General features: G+C 39.0%; 1 protein-coding gene across 1 annotated transcript in view; it reads right to left on the reverse strand.

The window, feature by feature from the left end:
* AGMO (alkylglycerol monooxygenase) overlaps window positions 1-11,536 on the reverse strand; it is a 172,350-nt gene extending 160,814 nt beyond the window's left edge. Inside the window, exons 1-3 of the mRNA XM_075211417.1 lie at window positions 11,502-11,536; window positions 11,264-11,408; window positions 6,355-6,482 (exon numbers count right to left, since the gene is read on the reverse strand). Of these exons, the coding sequence (XP_075067518.1) occupies window positions 6,355-6,482; window positions 11,264-11,389 (254 nt within the window). The 5' untranslated portion in view covers window positions 11,390-11,408; window positions 11,502-11,536. The remainder of the gene's footprint in view (window positions 1-6,354; window positions 6,483-11,263; window positions 11,409-11,501) is intronic.
* Window positions 11,537-23,053: the final 11,517 nt, after the last annotated feature.

Consider the following 23,053-nt stretch of genomic DNA (forward strand, 5'->3'; position numbering starts at 1 on the left):
GTGATACAGAATGAATGAAGACATAAAGATAAATGATACAGAATGAATGAAGACATAAAGATAAATGATACAGAATGGATGAAGACATAAAGATAAATGCTACAGAATGAATGAAGACATAAAGATAAGTGATACAGAATGAATGAAGACATAAAGATAAATGATACAGAATGAATGAAGACATAAAGATAAATGATACAGAATGGATGAATACATAAAGATAAATGATACAGAATGAATGAAGACATAAAGATAAATGATACAGAATGGATGAAGACATAAAGATAAATGCTACAGAATGAATGAAGACATAAAGATAAATGCTACAGAATGAATGAAGACATAAAGATAAATGCTACAGAATGAATGAAGACATAAAGATAAATGATACAGAATGAATGAAGATATAAAGATAAAGTTTATTAAATGAATGAAGACAGAGATCTGTCCAAGTCTTCCCATCAGATGACGCAGAGATCCGAGCTATTCCTGTAATTAGCTGCCTGACGTATAACCCCACATACGTGTTGCAGGGAAGTATTTTTGCATGTTCATACAGGACCATCATTTATTATCTTTTTTTCATAATGCTCAGTATAATTTCTCAATATGTTGTAACATTTTTTAGTTTGAAAAACCTGCAATTCCTGTTACTTCTTCTACACATATAAATATTCCAGTGACTACTAAAAAAAAAAAGAAGTACAAAGCCTCGTTACCAGATGAAAATCTGGCTGCACAGATGAAAAGGGGGATTTTAATGGTATGGTTTCAATTGTTTTTTCTTTTTTCTTTCTTGGGATAATAGGGAGCTGCCATTTGCAACACAAAGTAAAAGCGCCAGTAACCGAAATCTCCTATTTCCTGCACAGGTGCCAGGCTTTAAACAGACCCTCAATTTACTGCCTTGTCAGTGAGCACAACGGCGCTGACACAAATCGATCTGAAACATGGCCACAGAGCAGCCAAGATGGCGGCTTGGTTTCACATCCCCTGCACAATTATTTTCAGAGGTATGAATAACTTTATTGCAACAAGTAAAATACGGTCAAAGGAAAATTGCAGTTCTTAAAGTTCTTAGAACCTTAATTCTAAAATAGGGTTCTAAAAATATTTAGAGGTAGATTTCTCAAATTGTCTAAAAAGTTAAAACAGAGGTGTTGCCCATAGCAACCAATCGGATTCTAGCTATCATTTTCTATAAGGCACATGATAAATGATAGCTAGAATATGATTGATTGCAATGGGCAACAGCTTCAATTTTCTTTCTTTTTTACAAGGTTTGATAAATCTACCCCTTAAGGTTGTTTGATAAGGGCAGTTTAACAATAGAACCTGAGCACTCAGCATCTGACCTTTTGCGGGGAGGTGGTAAAATGAAGCTCTGAAGTGCACCTAGCCGGCGTTTAGTTTGGTATACGCCAATCTGTTAATCCCATCAAATCATACAAAACAATGTACAAAAATAGGAGCAAAGGGCATTTCATCTATCGACCCGCACTGTACTTTTCTAACTGACCTTTAATACTGTAAAACTACTGGAAAGGGACAATTGTAGTTAAATAACTTGGCTATCGGCTGGTAAGCCATAAAGCATTAAGTGGAGCTGTGACCTTATCCAACACCTCTGCTCTATTCCAGAGTCCAGAATAGGATTTAAGTAAAATAATCAACACAAGCAATTACAATTCAACAGTCTGGACATTTTTTGGATTTTATATAAATATTGTCGGCTCTCAAGGTCCAGATAATTTTCTGTAAACTGTAGAAGCCATGAGAAAAAAGTATCTCATTTTGATAACATGAAACAGGGAATAAGAGGATAATAAGAAGAAGAAGAAAAGAAGAAGAAAAAGAAGAAGAAGAAAAAGAAGAAGAAGAAAAAAAGAAGAAAAAGAAGAAGAATATGTCAGCAACACTTTTTAGCCTTGCTTTAATCAGCGATTTGAAAAAGTTGCACAATTAAATAAACTAACACTATCCAGAAATGAAACCGCACTGTGCTCTCTCATTTCTAATTTGGCAATAAATTAATAACCCTCATCAGCGGTAAGAAGCCTACGGGGAGGCATATTTAACTAGTATGACAGCAACACCTGTTCCGTTATCACTACCTCAGTCTCTGAAAGCATTTCTTAAAATGTTTAACAGTTTTTAAATACATATAGATATTTTTTTTTCAATTGTCCTGGTGATATTTTCTTGATAAATAACAGCGATAAGTCATTTATTATCACCGGAGGTTATAATCATCCTTATTGCCACATTTTCATTAAGTCTTCTATTATACAGAAATTATCTATAAAGATTGGTGCCAACAGCAATAAAATAATTGATGTGCTTTGCAATTTCAGCTTTTTTTTACATATACCAGTTGTCCACTGTCTACAATCGGTGGGATGTGTCTTTTGTACATGTGTCTGTAATGGAAAATGAAGGAATATATCACCCTGTAATATCTAACAAAGCTGCACTGGATAGTCAGACTAATGCTGAACAGTCAGTTTTACCTGCACCTTTCATATAGTCAAGTCTCCTTTAAATTTATTTAATTTAATAAAAATGGGGCTGATGCACAGTATGTTGCGTATAACTGCTCTGCGTACAGTGGGCACCTTGGCAAACTTGCATGATCCTGGCATTCATGCCCGCCTAGGCCTGCAGAGGACGGATGTAGGTGGCGTTCAGACGTTGGCCGTACGCAGTATTTGCGCTCATGCAGACCTGCCGAAACACACCTATACGCCTATTAGGAGGTGTATCTTTTGCACCTGCTACAGGGCGGGTGGAAAAAAGCTGTCGAGACTCTACAAGTTCCGGCATTTCCTGCCAGCAATCATGCTGGGACTTGTAGTTCCATACCGACTGCAAGTCCGCAGTTCTCCTACCATCAAATATTCTCCAAGCACTTCTTCGTTACTCGAATCCCTTTCCTTCCTGCAAAGACTTTACGGTTTAACAAGAAACACCCAAATAATCCCACCCTTTATGTATTCATCTGTCAGGAGCCATTATACTCCCTTCATTGACGCAGTTCAACAAGCAACTTTACGATGAGGGTCATAACCCTGATTAATGGGCTATTAATCTGAAAAGTATCCACTGTATGCCAGAAATTTGAAAGGATGTGGCAAGCCGTTACTAGGGGTAAAAGAAGAATATAAAGAAACTAGTCCCTGGGAATGGATGCGATCAATGCTGTATTAATCTCTCAACTCCTAATGACGTTCCTCCGCTATTCCCTGTGACGGGCAGGCGTTAGCCAAGACATACTCCTAACAATTCCTGTCAGCCCTGCAAGATTTTCTCCACACTGAAATTAGTTTGACTCTGGACGAAACCTGAGCTCCCAACTCTGACAAGACTTCCTCACACCTTCAAATGAAACAAAAAAAAAAATCTGCAATTTCTTCCTTTTTTTTTTTTTCGTGCTTTTTTCGCCTCTCTCTATTTTTTTTTCCGCCAGATCTTTCCATTTTTCCAGCATTTGCTTCCCATAACGAGAAAGGAAAATGTGTTGAATTTGAAGCTCAGCCTTCAGGTTAATTGGCGCTCCTTAACAAAGGAGAGAGTCCGCCATTTGTCCGAGCTGCTGTACTGGGCTTTAGAAAACTCAAAGGCTTCGTAGGAGTCATGCAATATCATAAAATATAGTACCTGAGGGGTGTACATCTCCTACGAAATTATTCTCACAGGTAATCAATTATAGGAAAGAAGAAGAAAAAAGAAACACAATTGGTTGTTTTTCTGCAGTTAGTACAACACACACAATGAATGCACTTGGTTCCATCCGAAGTAATGAGGTGATATTACACACAGAGTATTTTAATAGCTTCAGCAGTCCACCGGCTGAGCACATAGTTAATCGAGGGTCTACGGTGATTGCCAAACTTGCTGCCTGAATGAAATACCAGTGTGGCTCTTGTGAGAGCTTTTGTGTGTGTGTGTGTCTGTAGGATGAATGCTTTCTGTAGAGAAGGGAGAGAAACTTGTGTGTCAAGGGGTCTCCGAGGCCCCCAGCAGAACACAGTCTCACACAGCACATTTCCTACTTTCCATTTCACTTAAATATAAATATAAAGGATGTCAGGTTTTCCCAAAACATTGCAATACACAGGTATGGGGTCTGTTGCGGAATGCTTAGTACCGAGGGTTTTCCGGATAATGGTTTATTTCCTGTAATTTGAAGCACAGTGACGGAAGAATAGACTAAATTACATTACAAAAAAAAGGTTCCCACGTCTTGGCCTCACCCTGCCCCTGGCATGTGCAATATTATTGAATTGCTTAGCAGAGCTCCTCATGGTAACTGTAGAAGGAGACAACAAGTGTGTGTATATAACATTTCCCCTCCTACTGGTGTAGCAGAGCTCCACACAGTGACTTACAGAATCCCACCACAGGGGATGGCTCTTGCTAATCCAGGGGCAAACGCAGGATTTGTAGAGAAGGGTTTCCATGCCACACCACCAGTGGGCGTGGCCAGCATGCATGGGGCGTGGCTATAATCTTAGACAGTGCTTGGCTGCTCTCCAACTCTTCCTATCCCCATCATATACATGGGCAATGCTGCGTGCACTACTATTAGGGGCACATAGCTCTCCCTTTTTGAGCAGAGCTGTGTGAAGCGGGACATACCTCCCAACTGTCCATACAATCAGGACAAAGTCCTGACTGATTGTGTCAGAACAGTTGTCAGACTGTCCTGCTCTCTCCTACCTGTTCTTGCTGCTTTCACTACTTGCTGCTGCTGCTCGTATCCTAAGCTCAGTTGCTGCTTGTCTGGATCCTGGAATGTTGGGTCCCTGTTTGGAAAAGGACAAGTAGGAAATCCCAGCAATAAGTGAACACAACAGGCCGTCCTCCCCCAAAGTAGCTTAATATTAAATCAAAAGCACCCACGATTAATATTTAGGCCTCCCAGCAACCAAGTATTTACTTTTAATAAATAAACTTATTTCCTCCCAAACATTAAATAATTAGCATTCACTTTTAAGAATTAGCTCTCCCCAAACTTAGCCACACATTCCATTAATAGCATCCAAACCATCCCAGTATTAAATTAATAGTACCATCATTCCACGCTTAATAGGTCCACCACAACCCCACTAGTAAATTAAATATCCCCAATTTACACCCCACCAATAAATTAAAAGTTCCCACTCTCAACCTACTATGAAATTAATATTTCACATTCCATCCACATCACACTTACATTAAAATCCCTTATCCCCTCCCCCACATGCATATTAAAAGTCCCTCCAATTCTATGTTTACAAAGGAACTATTGTACTTTTATATTAAATCCCCCAACTTATATTAAAAAAACTGATGGGCATGGGGCAAGTGAGAAAAAAGCTGGTGGAAAGATGGGTATGTGATGAAAAAGCTGATCTGAGAAGTGGGGGGGGCAAATCAGTAGCTTGTATACTGGGACAATGGGTCTTAATCCGGCTCTGAATATAATGTGAGTAAAAGTTAATTTACTGTGTGCTGTCTTTATTGAGAAATGAAGGAAATGCTCCACTTCAAATTCTAAACCATCCGTACTATGCGCTAGCCACACCTGTACGCTACAGGTAGACATTGTGTAGTTATAGCTGATATACTCCTGCCGTACACCTGGTGCAAATATTATTGTTACACGTCCATCTGAACATATGCCCATAAATGAGTTTTGTTCATGCCTGCGTCTTTTCCTGCGCAAATTCAGAGCGCAAATGTATCCAACTCTACATGAGCCCCATAGTGTTCCTTTAAAAAAATACATTATTTATATTACATTTGACTGGTTGCTGTGGGTTAGAGCAACCTTTTCTTGATACAGTACCTGTGCGCCAATTATAGTGAATGCCCCTACCCCTACCGTTTTAAAATATGTAATTTGTCTTTAAATGTGTAATTCCTCGTTATAGCGACACTTGCAGATGCATCATTTCTGTTCACACCTATATTCTAAGAAATATTTTTAAATAATGAGATGGACGCTACTGGCTAATTAGTCCATTTTTGTTGTGAAATGAAAATATTACTGGTGTACAAATCCACAGCCCCTGAGTACAAGCCACTTGTCCATTAGAATCATCCACTTGGTAGGTCCATGAAATTGCATTTAAACTGTGGCGATTATAATGTCAAAATTGTTAAAACTCTATTAAATTGCCTGTAGTCCAAATTATTACAGATTATGTCATACGCACAACTGTACAAAAGAGCGCCGCTTAATTGTAGCATTAAATTCTTATATTAGCTGAAATGCTTTGGAACAAAGCGTCCTTGGCTCGGAGGAGCTTCAGACCTTCCAGTCCAACGGCTAAAATAAGACTTTTCCGACCACAAAGCGATCTGACTTACTCTGGTAGACGGGACATAACTCCGGCAGAAAGAGATGTCAGTCCATCATTTACTCGGAGAGGTTGGTTCTTCCAGGCCCAGCTTGCAAACATCTCTATTATCAGCATAATGAAGAAATAAGCGGTTGCCTGCGAAAAAGGGAAAAAAAAGTGATTGAATGAATGCAGCTTAAAAATCGTAATCATGTCTTCATTAAAACGTTAACCCCTTCATGACCGGGTGTATTTTATAACAGGGCGTTCAGACCAAATTCCACCTTTTGCTGATAACAATCTTTTAACTACTTTGTTTGCCCAAAGAAATTGGGTTTTATTTTTGTAGCATATGGTCAAAGGAAAATTTAAACAAACGAAAGAAACAACAACTATATTTATAGGCTGCAAGGAAAAGTGAAGAAAAAAATTAATTTTTCTTGATTACACCGATATTTTTAAAATAATTAGCGCTGCTGCATAGATATTTCTATAGAATATATTCTACTTGCCCTCATTACAGCCTAAATAATTGTTCCGTAGTCCTGAGCTGGGAATGTTATATCATCTATAAACAAAGGTGTATATTTTGGCTTTCAAAGTGTAATAATTTTCGCCACACTAGCAAATCCCACAGCTCGCTAGACTGCCGTAAACAGCCCTAAAAGCAAAGTTAAAACACAAGTTAGAACGATGTATTCCACAATAGATCATTTAAAAACCTCCTTTCTTCTTTACATGTAATAAAAACCACCAATTAAAAAAAATTCATTACTGCGACAGTTACTTGTCACTTTCTTCGTAATTTGTTCAACTAGAAAAACACTCCACCGATTTTAGAGCTCTGTCCCGCTGTCCCATTCCATGTTTGTACAGTGGGTGGGTATGCTGGTTGGAAAGGAGATATGTAATGGGCAGCCTAGCGCTTTATAGTCCACGTCCCCTTGTTATAAGGATACACCCCCTTTGATATGTGGGCACACCCACTCCCACTGATGTGTTGTGAGTATGCAATTATTTCATAGCTGAATTTCTGCCACCATTTTGCTATTACAGACGCTTCAAAGTGCAAGAACATTAGAAGCAGCCTAACTAGATCCCCCCCCCCAGCCTGGCAAGGGGACAAACCAGACCTCTACCCTGCCATCATTTAAAATTTTGAACCTCTGTTTTTTGCCGGTATTCATTGGAATTAATCGTCTAAAACAATGTCTTTTCTGCAAGAATGTTTGTCGTTAAATGTACATTTTGACGCATCTGATATGTACAGCTATAGAAACTTATCCCAAAATATATTAATCTTCATTCCCCTGTGTATGAGGACACCCCATGTGCTTGGTCCGCTGTCTAGACATGTTATAGCACCACAAGGTGAGTGTTGGTTAGAGATTCTAATACAGTCATACAGTGGGCCAGTATGTTTTTATTAGTCTTGTAGATTTATTTTATTTATCCCAAATTTTGGACAAGTATATGATCAATACCATGGATTGTGCATTACATTGTAATTTTTTTTAATATCACTTTTCAGAGCTTGACCCCAATGGCTAACGTCATCTGTACTGGCAGAAACCTATTATCAGTGCACTTGCAACGTTATATGTAATAGGTGTCAGCGGCGTTGGTGGTAGATGCTAATCCACAAGAAGCTTTAGACTTAACCAAATTGTTGGTTTTATTTCCGAACTTGTTGTAACAGATGATATATATATATATATATATATATATATATATATATATATATATATATATAGTTGCTCACAGTTGATACTGACTGTAACAGACAGGCAGTATGACAAACTTATGCAGTTAATGTACTTAACACTATGATAGTACATTAATATATGCAGATGGTAAGGTTATATTGTGGGCAATGTCAGAGAACAATTTGCACATATATACTTTTATGCCTCTGGTCCCTTTATTTATCTATGTATAAGTAAGTTTAACACACAAAGGATGCAGCTCCAGTTATGACGACTTTTCAGTTCAAATGTCACTAGAAGAACCTGCTGAGAGCCGATCTTCCGATCTGGACATGCTCAGTAGAGTGATGCGGACGGCTGGAGGCTGCCCCACTTCCTGTCTTCACTAGATCACAGGGGACACCCCTACCAAGATGTGAGACGGAGCGTAGCGCTCCATATTAACAATCTGAAGATGGCATTAGCCATTCAATCCTATGGGGAGAGCATTGGAAGAGACGGATCAGTAGATCCCTTCAGCGTTGGCGTTTTCCCTTGTGCTGTTTTATGCAAATGGCATCTGCACATGCGCTTCCATAGTTTCCATGCTGCTTCATGAGAAACGTAATTGCAGGAACAGCCTCCTATTCGATGCTCTGTCCCGACTGATTTCTATAGTAAATTACCCCGAAAAGTCATCTGTCATCGTTGCAATGATGATGCTTAACGGGGCAAAAAGCCGATAATTCTTAAACAGGCCCTTAATCTTTACCCAGCAGGCTGCGATGAACACCCCTTCTGTGTTTCCTTAATGTGCCATAAACTGGGTGTCAACAGCACAGAGACATTTAAATAGAAAAGTGATTAAACAATCACTGATCACATTATTCTAATTTCCCCTATAATACTATTTTGATTTTTGTCCCCATATCAGTTTGGCATCCACAGAGATTTCACTGGTGGTTATTGGCAGCATAAAAACGACTGTATCCCGTGGAACTGTCATACAATATATGTAATTCTATGTCATATTGGGCTCTCTCAGATGGGAGATGTTGTCCGAAATCCAGCCTGTCTTTTATCCTCATCATTAGGGATATAGACTGCAGAAAATCGTTTACATAGGTGAGATAGGAGGGGGTGTAATATGTGCAATCTGTCATAGTCAGATGACCTCTTGGCAGACACAGGGCACTATCAATAAAATACAAAACAGTCTGAAACAGGAGAGTACTGTGGCACAGTGGTCAGCATTGCCACATCGACCAGGACACTTCCTGTGTGGAGATTGTATGCTCACCCTGTGTTCGTGTGGGATTCTTTCAGGTGCTCCAGTTTCCTCCCACACTCCACAAAATATACTAGTAGATGAATTGGTTGGATTAAATAATTTAGACTGTAAACTCAAGTGAGACGGGGACTGAGGTGAATTATGAAACATTCTCTGTAAAGCGCTGCATAACATATTGGCACTATATAATTCAAGGATAATAGTAATGATACCTGGATCAGGATATTATTGCAGATACACAAAGGATGGGACTACACAACCACAATGCTCACTGTTAATACTCATTTCCTTCCACAGATAGTTGTGGTGTCGTCATGGCTGCAGAATGAAACTGAAGGTTTTTAGGAAATAAATTGCAACAATTTTAAAGTAGTTTATTCCATAAGTGCATGAAGGAAAACCTGCTGCTTAATATATAATTAAAGCTGGTTTATTGTAAAATTGGTGACATGTTCTGGTACAGTCCTAAATGATAGAATAACAGTTTCCATCTGGAGGTGCCCACACAGGATTTGACGTTTTGGCTGGTATAACACCATCTGGGTCTGGGGCTCTCTGTACATTACTGTCGGCTGGTATTTGGCAGGGACGGTGGTGTTTTTGTCCCTCTAAGTCATCCGAACTGACACTGTCAGCGATCTGTTGTCAGTGGAGTCAGTCTGCACGTAACATTTTCTAAAGTATTACACAATAGACTACTGGAAAACTAACACAAAATGTTATTTATTGAAACAATCAATACTAGTTTACTATATGGGCGGATTCTGGTCAGCTCCGCCTGTACAGTGTGTACAGTCACACGTTGGGTCCGCACAGACAGACAGGTAGATGTTCTGGGGTAACAGACGGGTTGCAGCGGATTCGGGGGGAGGGTCAGGGCAGACAAGCATACAGCGGCGAGATCAGGTTTAGTGGGGCCAAGCTTTGAAGTGGGAGATTTGAAATCAGCTTGTAGGCTTGAGCCAAAGTGTGATGTGATTAGACTGTATGGGAAGCGTTGACCAGAACGGCACATGTATAATTAACAAGTACTCAAAATTATATTATATTATATGTTTATTATATTATATTATATTATATTATACATACTTGCCAACTCTCCTGGAAAGTCCAGGAGACTCCTGAAATCCGGTTAGGTCTCCTGGACTCCCGGGAGAGCAGGCAAGTCTCCCGCATCCTGCAATTCGCTAGCCAAAAAGACGCAATTTGCGGTGAATCGTGTCATTTTGGCCCCGCTTTCCGTGACAAAACTTACGTTCCCAGCGTGGGGGCAGGGCCAAAATGACGTGATTGTTCATGCCCCGCCCCCTCCTGTCCTCCAGCCACGCCCCCTGTCCAGGATCTCCTAGACTTTACTATTTAAAAGTTGGCAAGTATATTATATTATACAAATTAACTTACCAAGCTAACAACACTATACACAGCAACCAAAATAAATTCAACTAATGTCTTAAATAGCTAATGAATTTATTCAAGCTAATGGACTAATCTAATCTAACAAACACATGACTAAGTATAGTAACAATCTAAAATATTCCTAAAGGTTTAACTACATAAAACTAACCTTCCTGTATAAATCCCTGACTACCTTTATAACAAACTAAACTAACACAAACCCTAACATCTAATAGTTTGTATATAACCCTAAATTTGTTCTCTAACACCTGAAACCAATCCTAGGCTTGGGACAAGTAAACTGACAGATTATGGGATCATTTTAAACCCTATTGATACAATGTTTCTTGTTTGCAGAGATCCAGGACCCTTGCTCCCAACATGCTTAGATTACAACACAAATACACACATTCTGTACAGACTTTTGCAATAGCAAACACAAACGTTTAACAAACAAAGTGACATTTCTATCCTGTGAGTCTGTCTGCATTATGCACAATATTTATGTTTCCTAATGAGCTGTGTGTCTGATCTCTGCAGAATCCTACAACATATCAGGTTCTCACCTTCTCCACGTAATCTGGGACTTCCTCTACAGTTTTAAAGGAGGTTTCATTTGGGTGCAAAACATAAAACATCATCCGGACTGACTGGGAGACAGACAGCTCACTTTGACCAGTGAATCCTCCCATGGCTGACAAGGAGACCCCGCTGCAGGGATAGAAGACAATGAATATGTTTGTTTTGTAGCAGATTTATTATGCTTTGCAATCAGATGTTAAATGCAAGCAATGGAGCCCTTACATGATATAGAGAGAGATCTTCCTGGTGTGAGGACTCTGCAACTTGTCACAGTGACAGGAAGCACCACGTGACACAATCCTATCAGAGTGCAGAATACTTACTGTATGCATATGGGATACACATAGTCATTAATGCCTGCTGTGATCATGATAAGATAGAGACCTCTCTTACCTGACAGTACACAGGACTCTGCACAATATATAGGGATCAGCATTCAGCAATTTCTTTTCAACTTGCACTTAAAGGAAGACTGTCCTATTTTATCATTAATACTCTGCTACAGCCATAGCTTGTAACGCTCACTATTAGGAAACCCTAAAATACAAAGCCTTCCGTCGCAATCATCATCATCATTTATTTATATAGCGCTTGCAAATTCCGTAGTGCTTCAGGTTTGTTTGGATACTGAAATTAAAATGGCATAAATGCACAGGAAAATGTAAACAATAATTTATAATTATATCCTCAGGTAGCCACCAGCCATAGCACCGAGGGCTGCATCATGCAGCCATGTTTTACGACCAACCTTGCTGCTCCTCTGTAGCTCCTCCGGAGCAGTGCAGGTATACTTGTTTACTCTCCCGGAATTTCTGGGAGGCTCCCGAATTTCGAGGCGTCCTCACAGACTCCAGGTAGAGTAGGCAATGTGGAGGCAAGGCTTAATGATGCAATGGCACAAATTTCGGCATTTCATAGCAGGGGGCGGGGCCTGGTGATGCGATGGAGTCTCCACTCCCACTCAAGCACTTGTCACATGAGGAGGTTTTAAAAGTGGGCAAGTATGAGTGCAGGAGAGGGCGTCCATCCATTTGGGAAGCGTGTACTGCTGTACAATGTAAATATGCTATGTAATCACAAGTCTGATATTGTAAGGTATCTTACAAAGACACGTCACAAAAACTACATTTAAAAAAAACTATTTATTGATTATTTTGATACAGCTTGTGCAAGCTAGTGTTATCAGAATGGCAAGGGAGCTTGATGAATTTTATTTCTGTCAAAAGCATAATATTATTTACAGGATATTTACACTATATGGGACTGAATCTGCTTTCATTTCCACTGTGCGTGAGGGAGTTGGCTACCCAGGTCACGATACTGGCAGTGTGAAATGGTGAGGTGAGCCTTACCCCTCCCTGCCAGTATTACTGGGCAGCTGAGTATCAGTCAGCTGTCCCGATGCTATGTCGATTGATTTTTCATCACTGCAATAAGCCGTGATAGAAAATAATTGTTATGGCTACATATTAATAAATAAGGGCTGAAGTAACAAATGACTGGAGTCAGACATCTTGTGGACTGAAGCGATATTTAACCTTCCAGTTCACAGTGAAGGCATGAGGCGAGGACATGCTGAATGTTGGTTCAGTCCACAAAGTATCTGCCACAAATATTTGTATGTAATGCACGTCCCACGCAGCTAAGACCAAACCTCCTTGCAGGGCTCCCTGGTGAACACCAGGGGGTGTTAGACTCCGCGTCTGTCCGGTGCTGCCAACTGCGAGCAGGTACATGTCCATTTCTCCTAGTGAATTTGTGACACATAGGGTACCTGCTGCTGTGTGAGGAATGTGTGGAGGCCAGGAGACAGCCACTCTGAAAAGCAGATACCAATCCAGTGAGAAAGGGTTATCTAAGCAACTGCCCTGCTGGAGCCACAACATCCTGGGAACCATAGCAGGGTTAAAAGACATCGCCCCACCAACAGGAGTCTCTTATTTGGGACAGTACTGACTTGGGGTTACATCTCCTGTCAAACTGGTCATGGATGAACGGACCTTGCACTTTGGGCACCTCAAAAAGCGGGAAGACGTTGAGCTTGGTCCCTACCTTGGTAGAGGAGTGAATTGTGTCGCTCAATATGTGGACCCTGGGTCCAGTAGAATGGTGATTGTATGATTCTTTATGTTAGGGTGGTGAACCCTCTGGTACTTGTTCCTTGTAAGCGCTGTAATCCATGGTATTTTGTACAATAAAGCACTCTGCTGCTTTTCCAGCTGTTTGATTTCTTACTCACTAGGGGTCCTGGGTGTGCCAGGCTGGTATATAAGGCTTCCTATGGTCACACCAACCAACTTGTAGGGTAAAAGAGTTAAACATTCACCCTGTATCCTCACATTCCATCTGCACATATTTTGTGTGTTCTACTCTTGATTGTGTGGTTTCTTTTGAGTGATCTGGTTTCCTCCAACAACTGTTCAACATACTGATAGGTAAAGTTGCATCCAAATAAATTAGCCTTTAGTGTGTGTGTGTGTGTGTGTGTGTGTGTGTGTGTGTGTGTGTGTGTGTGTGTGTGTGTGTGTATGTTTGTGCGTGTGTGTGTCTTTGGGTTAGTGAATGTTCCTGTAATATTAGACCGTAAGCTCACTTGGGCAGTGACTGATTTGAATAAATAAACATTCCCTGAATGCACAGCACTATATAATATGTTGATTCTGCATAAATAATAGACTATAATAATGCAGACACAAGTAAAGCACTGGGGAATGCTGCACGAAACGTATATATGCTGTTTACATTTAATAACAGCACAGACGAACCGCAAGCAAATGCAGGATTTGGTCATGTTTTTGTGTGTGCTGCATTTTTATATATGTGTTCATACTTGCTGAATTTTTGAAATCCTGGAGGTGAGGTTAGGAGGCAAGCGTGGGAGGGGCCATAGTAGCGCGATCACACAACTGTGGCCCCACCCCCTGCAGTGCAAAGATGATATTCACTGCATTGCACCCGATGACGCGGTTCACATCATTAAACCCCACCTCCACCCGGATCCGGGAGGGTGCCTGTTCTTCCGGGAGTTTGGGAGAACTCCCCAAAATTTAAGAGCCTCCCAGACATTCCGCCAGTGCATATATTATATTTATGTGTGAACTGAACTCATTCATCAGTCATTTTCTTCCTTTTGCAATTATAAGCCCACTAGCTGCATGTGGGTGCAGCAATATATCCCGCATTTATTAATATATAACTATGAAGAATTTATGTAGTCCACATGGCCAAATTTCACTTATTCTTCTTTATTTTATGCATTTTTATTCATTTCTCCAGAAAATGATTTGTATCAGAATAAATTTCTATGACCATATATCATGAAACCTGAAATCACTAAGGACGTTTGGTTTTGACATTGTAAGAATTAAGATTTAGAATGCGGATGAAGCATATTTTTATTAAACTTTACCGTTCTTTCCCCTAAGACCTGCAGATTGCAATGCAAATATTCATGCAATCGTTGGGATGGTAACAGGGAGAAGATCTGCCTCATTTAAACACACAACGCATATTTCACTTAATTCATTTCGAGGAATAATGGTTGATTAATTTGCTTACTGTGAAAACATATACAAATAATTTTACCTCCTCCATCGATGATTAGTGGAAGCCAAGAATCTTGGACCACACATAAATCAAGACTGGACTTAAAACTAAGAAATGATATTTACTTTGGAGTAAGAAGGCTGCACATTGCCAGTTATTTTTGTTTAATATTTTTACTTAGTATTTTTCACACAAGCAACACTGTTTTTCTTCTATTTAAAGGAATTATATACCCTGTATATTAGTAGGTTTTATTTAAATAAGTAGGGTAATGTTCCCTTTATTATATAAAAATATTCTGCACACCAGTGGTCGAAGTGGAAATTTAGAGGTGCCGCTATGAAAAACGTAATGGGAATATAAGTGACTGGAATGTGATAGTGTTACAATGTAGCAGTAGGAGAAGTGGCGGTATGACATACCCCTGTATGCCCTCCACTTCCACCACTGTATATATAAATATAAATATATATATCCAGAGAAAAATAAGCCCACGCTCAGTATATCCCACATTATATATGGTACCAGCTGCATGGCAATAAGCCTGCGCTCGGTATATCCCATATTATATGTGGTACCAGCTGTGTGGCAATATAAATGCCCATATAAGTATACAAAACAAAAAGACAGTTGTCAGCGCTTATCCTTTAAACTGCATATCTGTGTGTGTCTAGCAAAATGAAAACATGAGGTATTAGTTCATATTTTGATAGCCTGCATCCCAACGTCAAGGGCACCTCATTATATGCAGGTCCTGGGAGGTGAGTGCATCTGCATTTTAATAGTGTTTAAAGCAGGCCTGTCCAACCTGCGGCCCTCCAGGTTTTGTGAAACTACAAGCCCCAGCATGCTTTGCTGGTAGACAACCAGTTGATATCTGGAAGGGCATGCTGGGACTTGTAGTTTCACAAACATCTGGAGGGCCGCAGGTTGGATAAGCCTGGTTTAAAGCATATAGGTCAGTGTAGGACCTGCATATAATGAGGTGCCCTTGACGTGGGATGCAGGCTTAAGAGCCAAGAGTTCGATTCGCATAAGAATCAAAGAAGATATTTATAAAATCTTTTCTCTGCGGTTTGTGGCATCCACCTGCCTACATGTGATCTATCCAGAGATTATGTAAGTGAATCTGAACTGTTTCAGCTCCATGAGGCCTATTTATGAACCTCTTAAGAGACTTAAATCCCCATTAAAACTGCAGTTTTGGGACTCTATGGAGACTGCGACAATGCCCTATTTATCATGCTGTGATATATCCTATGGGCAGACTATCGCAGGAGAGGGATCTTCGAATCTTCATGCTCCTCCTCATCGCAAATTGTGCAAGGCCATATGAGCCTGTAAGTAAAGTGATTGGGATCACTATAGAGTATTTGCTGAGACAGGTTCCTATTGGAGCCACTAATCAATTTGAATAAATTGCCACTGAATTTCTTATCATTGCGATAAGAAATAATATCTAATGGGAACAATATGCGATGGGTCATGGATAGTCCCCTGTGTGTGTCCGGTGCATACCACTTACATGTTACTCCTCCATAGCAGATTAAATATTCTCCAGGTCGTTCTTAGCTGGTCTGGTTCTGCAGTGACGTAAACTAGTGGAAGATGTCAGGAGATCGCAGGAAGGGATCTAAGCCAGGTTCTTAGTGAATGTTAGCTCCCCATCCAACCCTTAACCAAGTCCTACTGTACAGTGTAGCAATAGTTCTGTATACTATATATATTTCAGTCTGTATAAACTCTACTTCTGCCCTTTGCAATAATACTACTAGGATCCAACAATATTTCATTCATGTTTTTATAACGCTTGCCCATATTTTGGTCGAGCACTTGTGTGTAATGAAACACATCACTGAGACCCTTAAACACTCCGTTCCAGTGAGAAAAGTGGTTCTTTTTTTCACCGTAGAAGAAACAGCCACATAATTACACACTATTAAACTACTGCTGATGTGTACAAACTTTAATTTTAAGCAATTACTCACCAACGCGATGTCTGAATTTCCTATCTGTAAAAACTTTTAGGTGTGAACAGGATGCAAAGACAGCCACAGGGCTTTAGCCAGCAAAAGTCCTGTCAAGATGTTGTTTAGGAAACTTTATAATATCAAATTCCCTCCAACTCATACCTGTCCCGTCCGTATGAAGTTTTATTAGATTCAATTTTTCAAAATGCATTTCCTCAGGAATTTATCTTAATATACACAGGCTAAAATTGCTGCAGCTGCGCAAAGTTGCTTAACAATATGTTACTATTTAAAAATCGCAGCATTAAAAAATGGTTTCTGCAATGCAAGAGGAATGTTATTGCTGGACTTGTGCATGAATGAAAGCACCAAGGGAAATAATCTGTCTGCAAATATTAGAAATGACCCAATCCTAATGGTATTTGTACAAACGATTTCTCAAACGGGCTTTCGAATCGGAACTGTGAATTTGTTAAAATGTCTTGTGCTATTACTCTAAGCTGTTTCTTTTCTAACAGACATAAAATATCAACGTCTCTGAAAAAATAGCTGCCCCGAATGTATATTTACTAGTGTTTAACAAAATCGCAACGCTTTTACACAGTTTAATTAGGCGGCCCTAGATTGTTATCTCTGTTGCCGTTTCTCAAGATGTTGGTCAGTAGGTGTTAATTAGATTAGTATTTCTAATGATAACATTAAGTCCTTTGGGATAAATGTGGCTCCATTGGTATGTTACCAGGCTAAAAATAATAATACTGAAACACCTTCCGCTACACGCTCCTGGAACATATAATATGCCTCCCGGGTCGATTGCAGGGGTGTACACGTTTTAAATCTAACACCTCATCGTGTGCAATTTTGGGTACAGGTCTTTGATCTCTAATCCAGAAACCCGTTATCCGGCTCAATGTGAAATAGGGATAAGAAAAAAAAGTTAATTTGTTCATACACATATATTAAGGGAAGTTAAGCAAAAAATTGAGTAAGTTCTCTTACTCAAGTTTTCTGGAGAAAACCATGTTGCAATGCAAGGGGTGCAAATGGGTTTATTATTTTGGATTTAAGGAACATACTGTCTGTTTTTTTCATGTAGCACACAAATACTTATTAACACACTGAATTTTAAAGTTTATCTAGGACATGCCCTGCCCCAACTATAAATCTGTCATCACATTTTAAATTTATCTCCCCCTCCAATGCAACATGGTTTTGCCTTACTTGCTTACTTTTGCTTAACTTTCCTTATTGAATCTGGCCCAAAGATATTCTATAGCCAAATAATCAGTTCTGCACTGCACAGTACGTCCCAAGCATTTGGTACTCTCTGAAGTAAAGTTGACCATATGCAACAATATCTCAGGCAGTATCCGGCAACTGCCCTGTATTGCCACATTTTCTACTGCAAAACAGCTGCAATACCTGATAATGATCTGATAGCAGCAGATAATTCAGGACATTGGGCCTGATTCATTAAGGATCTTAACTCAAGAAACTTCTTATTTCAATCTCATGGACAAAACCATGTTACAATGCAAGGGCTGCAAATTAGTATTCTGTTTTGCACATAAGTTAAACACTGATTTTTTTTTATGTAGCACACAAATATCAACTTTAAATTTCAGTGTACAAATAAGCTATCAAGTATTTGTGTGTTACATGAAAAAACAGTCAGTATTTAACTTATGTGTAAAACAGAATTCTAATTTGCACCCCTTGCATTGTAACATGGTTTTGTCCAGGAGACTGAAATAAGAAGTTTCTCAAGTTAAGATCCTTAATGAATCAGGCCTATTGTTCGGATGTGTTTAGGTTAAAAAGGATGTTTTTATTTAAGAGCAAAACGTACCCGCTGCGTCTTACGCAGCAGCAACGCAAATCACAGTCAACTGTCAGCTTCTAGTTTCCTTTTCTGCATTTTTTTTTCTTTTTCTAACTTTATTAGCAAATTAACAAAACTACAAAACACATGCCGTACAGGAAAGTAGTGGTCAAAATAAGTATATGAGTAATCGTCACAAGTATGAACAATCATTATTCCAACAATCCCACTTGATGCCTACTTATCATGTGAGTCCCATCTTGGTTCTGAAATCCGAGGTCTAGAGCTGATTGAAAGGTTTAATCTCTTCACCAGCAGCTGTAATCCACTTTTGCTTCTCGTGGGTAGGTGGTCTTTACATTTATTCGATGATTCTGGCTCAGGTTGTGGTTCTGGTTGAACCAAGACGTTTGACTGGATTACTCTTGTATAATAATAATAATATTAATAAAAAGACTCTTGTAGTAGCCCTAATGTTTTATTACACAATGGTGGCTCTTAGAAAAGGCAGAGAAAATGTTGTGAGCATGTGCTGCACTGTAGCGTAGTACTGTCATTTTTATCTCATGATCAGAGCAGGAAAGGAAACAAAGAAGGTGAGACAGACTGTCTGCTAATTAGTGGTCATGCGGAATAGTTTAAGAGAAACCCAGCGGTAACCGCCATAAATTAAAACTGAAATGCAATGACTAAATTAATTTATTAACAGAATTCAATAACTTTATTATGCACTACATTACATGTAGAAATTTTAACAAAGGAGTATAATGAATAAATAACTACATTATCAATCACTATATGAAAGGAACTAATGAATTTCTTTATACATAACTTCTTTCATCGAAGTTACATTGCTGGGCATGGTCCCTGCAAGACGCGCTGATGTATGTGGCTGCAAATAACTGTCACAGTTTCCAGACCACCCAGCAGGTCACATGTTCCAGGTCACCCAGCAGGTGCACAGGGAGAGTTCATTGCCTGTCACAGTTTCCAGAGCAACCAGCAGGTGCACATTGACAACTGTTATGTTTACCAGTGGACAATTGTAATGCATTGTTGTAAATGGCGTGAAGACATTTTGCAAAATAACTCCGAAACGATGCAACCGATTAAATTGCGAATATTTTTCTGCAAATCTACAGACCAAGACCTTTAATTTAGTATTTGGTGCTTTGATATGACTTTTATGAGTGACCTAATATCTATAATGCCCTGCTCATACAGCGGTATCATTGAAATAAGTCGCTCATAAAAGTCTTACTTATGCAATTAATTTTTCTGTGTGTGTACTTTGAAATATGTTAGGTAAATAATTACATACCTCCCAACTGTCCCAGTTTCAGAGCCCTAAAATCAAGACGGTGAAGAGCTTTACAGCACTAGACAGCCCTGTGGAGATGTATCCATGCTCCGTTGCGTCGTGGTCACGCCCTGTTGCGGCATGGCCACGCCCATATTTTGCAGTGATTACGCCCCTTGTCCCGCTGGTGGGAGCAATATATTTATATGTATATTATTATTTCAGCACCCTTTAGGGCCATGTTTCCCAGAGCCCCTGGGGCTTATCTGCACAGCAGTTATTTCCTGAACTCCTTGGTTACTTTTGGAGGGTCGTGTAAGAGGACCAATGTGAAAGCCACAAACATGGGCATTGCGAATTCTCATTGGCCCTCGTTCTCACACCGCTTTTCTACACCAATTTTAAAGTATCTGACAAACAGGGGAAGGCTGGACCAGTCCCATAGTGGCTACCGTGGGCTGGGCCACTTGCAATTTTTGTTCCTTTAAAATGTTCTTAATAGGCTGCTGAGTTGAGTCCTGCCCCTGGGCTAAAATTTGCCAGCCCTCCCCTACTAACAAAAATGTTCCCCACTTTCGGCATAAAGCTTTAAGTATAAACATGTCCGTTATTTCATGTATATTATTCAGCTCAGTAATTCTCAGCCTATGATATATATTAATGTCAAGTAGAGACTTTACTTTTACTCTTATTTAGTTACTTATTGAGTTTTGTTCCATTATGTTGGCTTCCTCCGTTCCTTTTTCCCTCTCTTTCTTTTGCTAATTTATATGTTTAATAGAGGCAGATGACAGCAGCTGCAGCGGACGGTGCGGAAAGCTGAATTCTGTGGCTGCGTATAACCAGGTCTATTAGATAATGTTGGCAGTATCTATGGAACTTTATAATAATGGATTTTAAACCTTGTATCCATTAATAACTACATCTAGGCCCCTGTGTCTCAAAATTCCGGTGGTTTTCAACTATAATGTGCCAAAATAATTTAAAACTTCAGTCCCTTCCAGATAGATGTTAAAAAAAAAAAAGAAAAGAATATTAAGTCTTTTTTTATTACTTTGCGGAAATAATTAATTTATTATATTAGAGAAATACTGTATATGTACATAGTGAGTTTGTTTAAATTAATTGATGTACCCCTGAGCACAGTCATGGGAAAACACCCTTTATTTTAGTATGTTTGAGTTGCTTCTGTAAAAAAAAAGGGAAACCTATTGAAAATATCTAAACAGCTTAGAAATGTATAATAATACGATCAATAATGTTGTCCAATGTTCAGGCAGTTGAGCCAATGTTGAGCCAGCCTGATACCATGCAGGTACAATTTAGGAATTATTATGCAGCTGCTAATGAATGACAAGAGCACGCTCTAAAATGTGACGTTTCACACTATGAAAATTATCTGTTCTCAATGTCGGAACTTCTTTCAGAACAGCCCATGCAGGACATGAGGAAAGTATCTACACCCATCTATAAAACACTCACATAATCCAGTAATGGCAACTCAATTGAACATAATATAACCTATGCTGAATTGCTTTATATTATATGTACTGTGCATAAGATTAATGTTACTATAACAACTTAAATTAAGCTGTCCATCTGCGTACAATCTTTCCTGATATAAGTATCATTGTCCCTGTGATGTGTTATCTGTATCTAAGCTTATAGGGTTATCTATTTGCAGTGTATAATGTATAGCAGAATCTGTTTGCAAGTGGCCGTAAGAAAATTTTATGTACTGTGTATATATAATTGTAAGTCCCACATTTATTTAAGCTATCTGTTGTGGTGAGTCTGTGGAATAGTATATAGTGATACATACGTCTAAGGCAAATAGATAATTCAGAACAGAAAAGGAACCATATTTCTGGGTAAACTGAAAATTGCTTTTGTGAGTGGTGTAATATATTATCTTACCTGTTGAACTGAACTGTTTATAAGAACATTATGTAAGGATTTAAATAAGTGCTGTTTACATGATCTCAAAGTTATCTGGTTGGTGTAATTGTGTGTTTATGATAACTGAGAGGAAGGATGAGTAAATAGTTTATCTTCACTTATAATACATAGTGGTTAAGTTGATGATTTATGTTCATATAAAGATTGACATGTAATTTGGGTTATTTACTGGAATTACTAAACTGGGTGTTGCCTGAGCAGTTTGGGCCTTGTTGAAAAAATAAAGTCACATGAGTAGCTATCACAGACTTCTCGTTGGGACACATTATGCATAGCAGTGAAGAGTCCCCGTGATTGGTCGTTGGGCTACAAGACGAACATTTAGGAATGTTGCATAGAAAGATGCCTTTTAGAACATTTTATGGAGTCATCACAGATATCGGGTATTCAACGTGACTTAAAAGTAGCGTAAAAAGAGCAACTTGGGTTACACCCCAATCATTGATGAGTCTATTACTGATTAATAATCAGTCATGATTTTACCTTACTGTTAGCGCTCTTATTCACATACCCACCCCATGATTTTGTGTTATAAGAGGATTATCACAGCTGAATAAGATTTTCAGGAGAGCTCTGGTAGAAGAGGAAGGGATTATGGGGAAAAAAAGATGATAAATAGCAATAGTGGTGGTAATGATATTAACGGTGCAGGTAACACCGTCAACGAGTTTATAGACAAAATATGGCTGAACGTGACTTCAGCAACATTAAAGTCCTATAACAATTAATTAACAGTCCTATAACAAGAGCATTTTTATACATTCATCCATTAATATTTACATTGCTAAATATATGACATACGATGCCAGAGTGAGAGTTGACAGGGGATATTATTGACATTACTTTATTGTACACAAATAAAATTTAAATAAACACAATACCGCTCCCAAAAAGTAATGAGAGCGCATAACAAGTGCATAGGTTAGAAGCTCCATCCAAAGAATTTCCCATTGATGCATCTCATGGAGTATTACCCTCAAAAATGTATGTGTGCTAGTCTTTTGCAAAATGATGGCTTCTTACAGAATTTTGCCTGTAGATATGGAACAGGAGATAGAGAATGGACGAAGTAAGGAGGGAGACTATTCTGACCATCTAACAAGTGCCCTCTAGGGCATAAAAAATTTCAACAGCAATTTAGTATACTTAAAAATTATGTTTTATTGAACATTTTTTT

This window comes from Mixophyes fleayi, chromosome 5 (genome assembly GCF_038048845.1).
Source record: "Mixophyes fleayi isolate aMixFle1 chromosome 5, aMixFle1.hap1, whole genome shotgun sequence".
NCBI lineage: Eukaryota > Metazoa > Chordata > Amphibia > Anura > Limnodynastidae > Mixophyes > Mixophyes fleayi.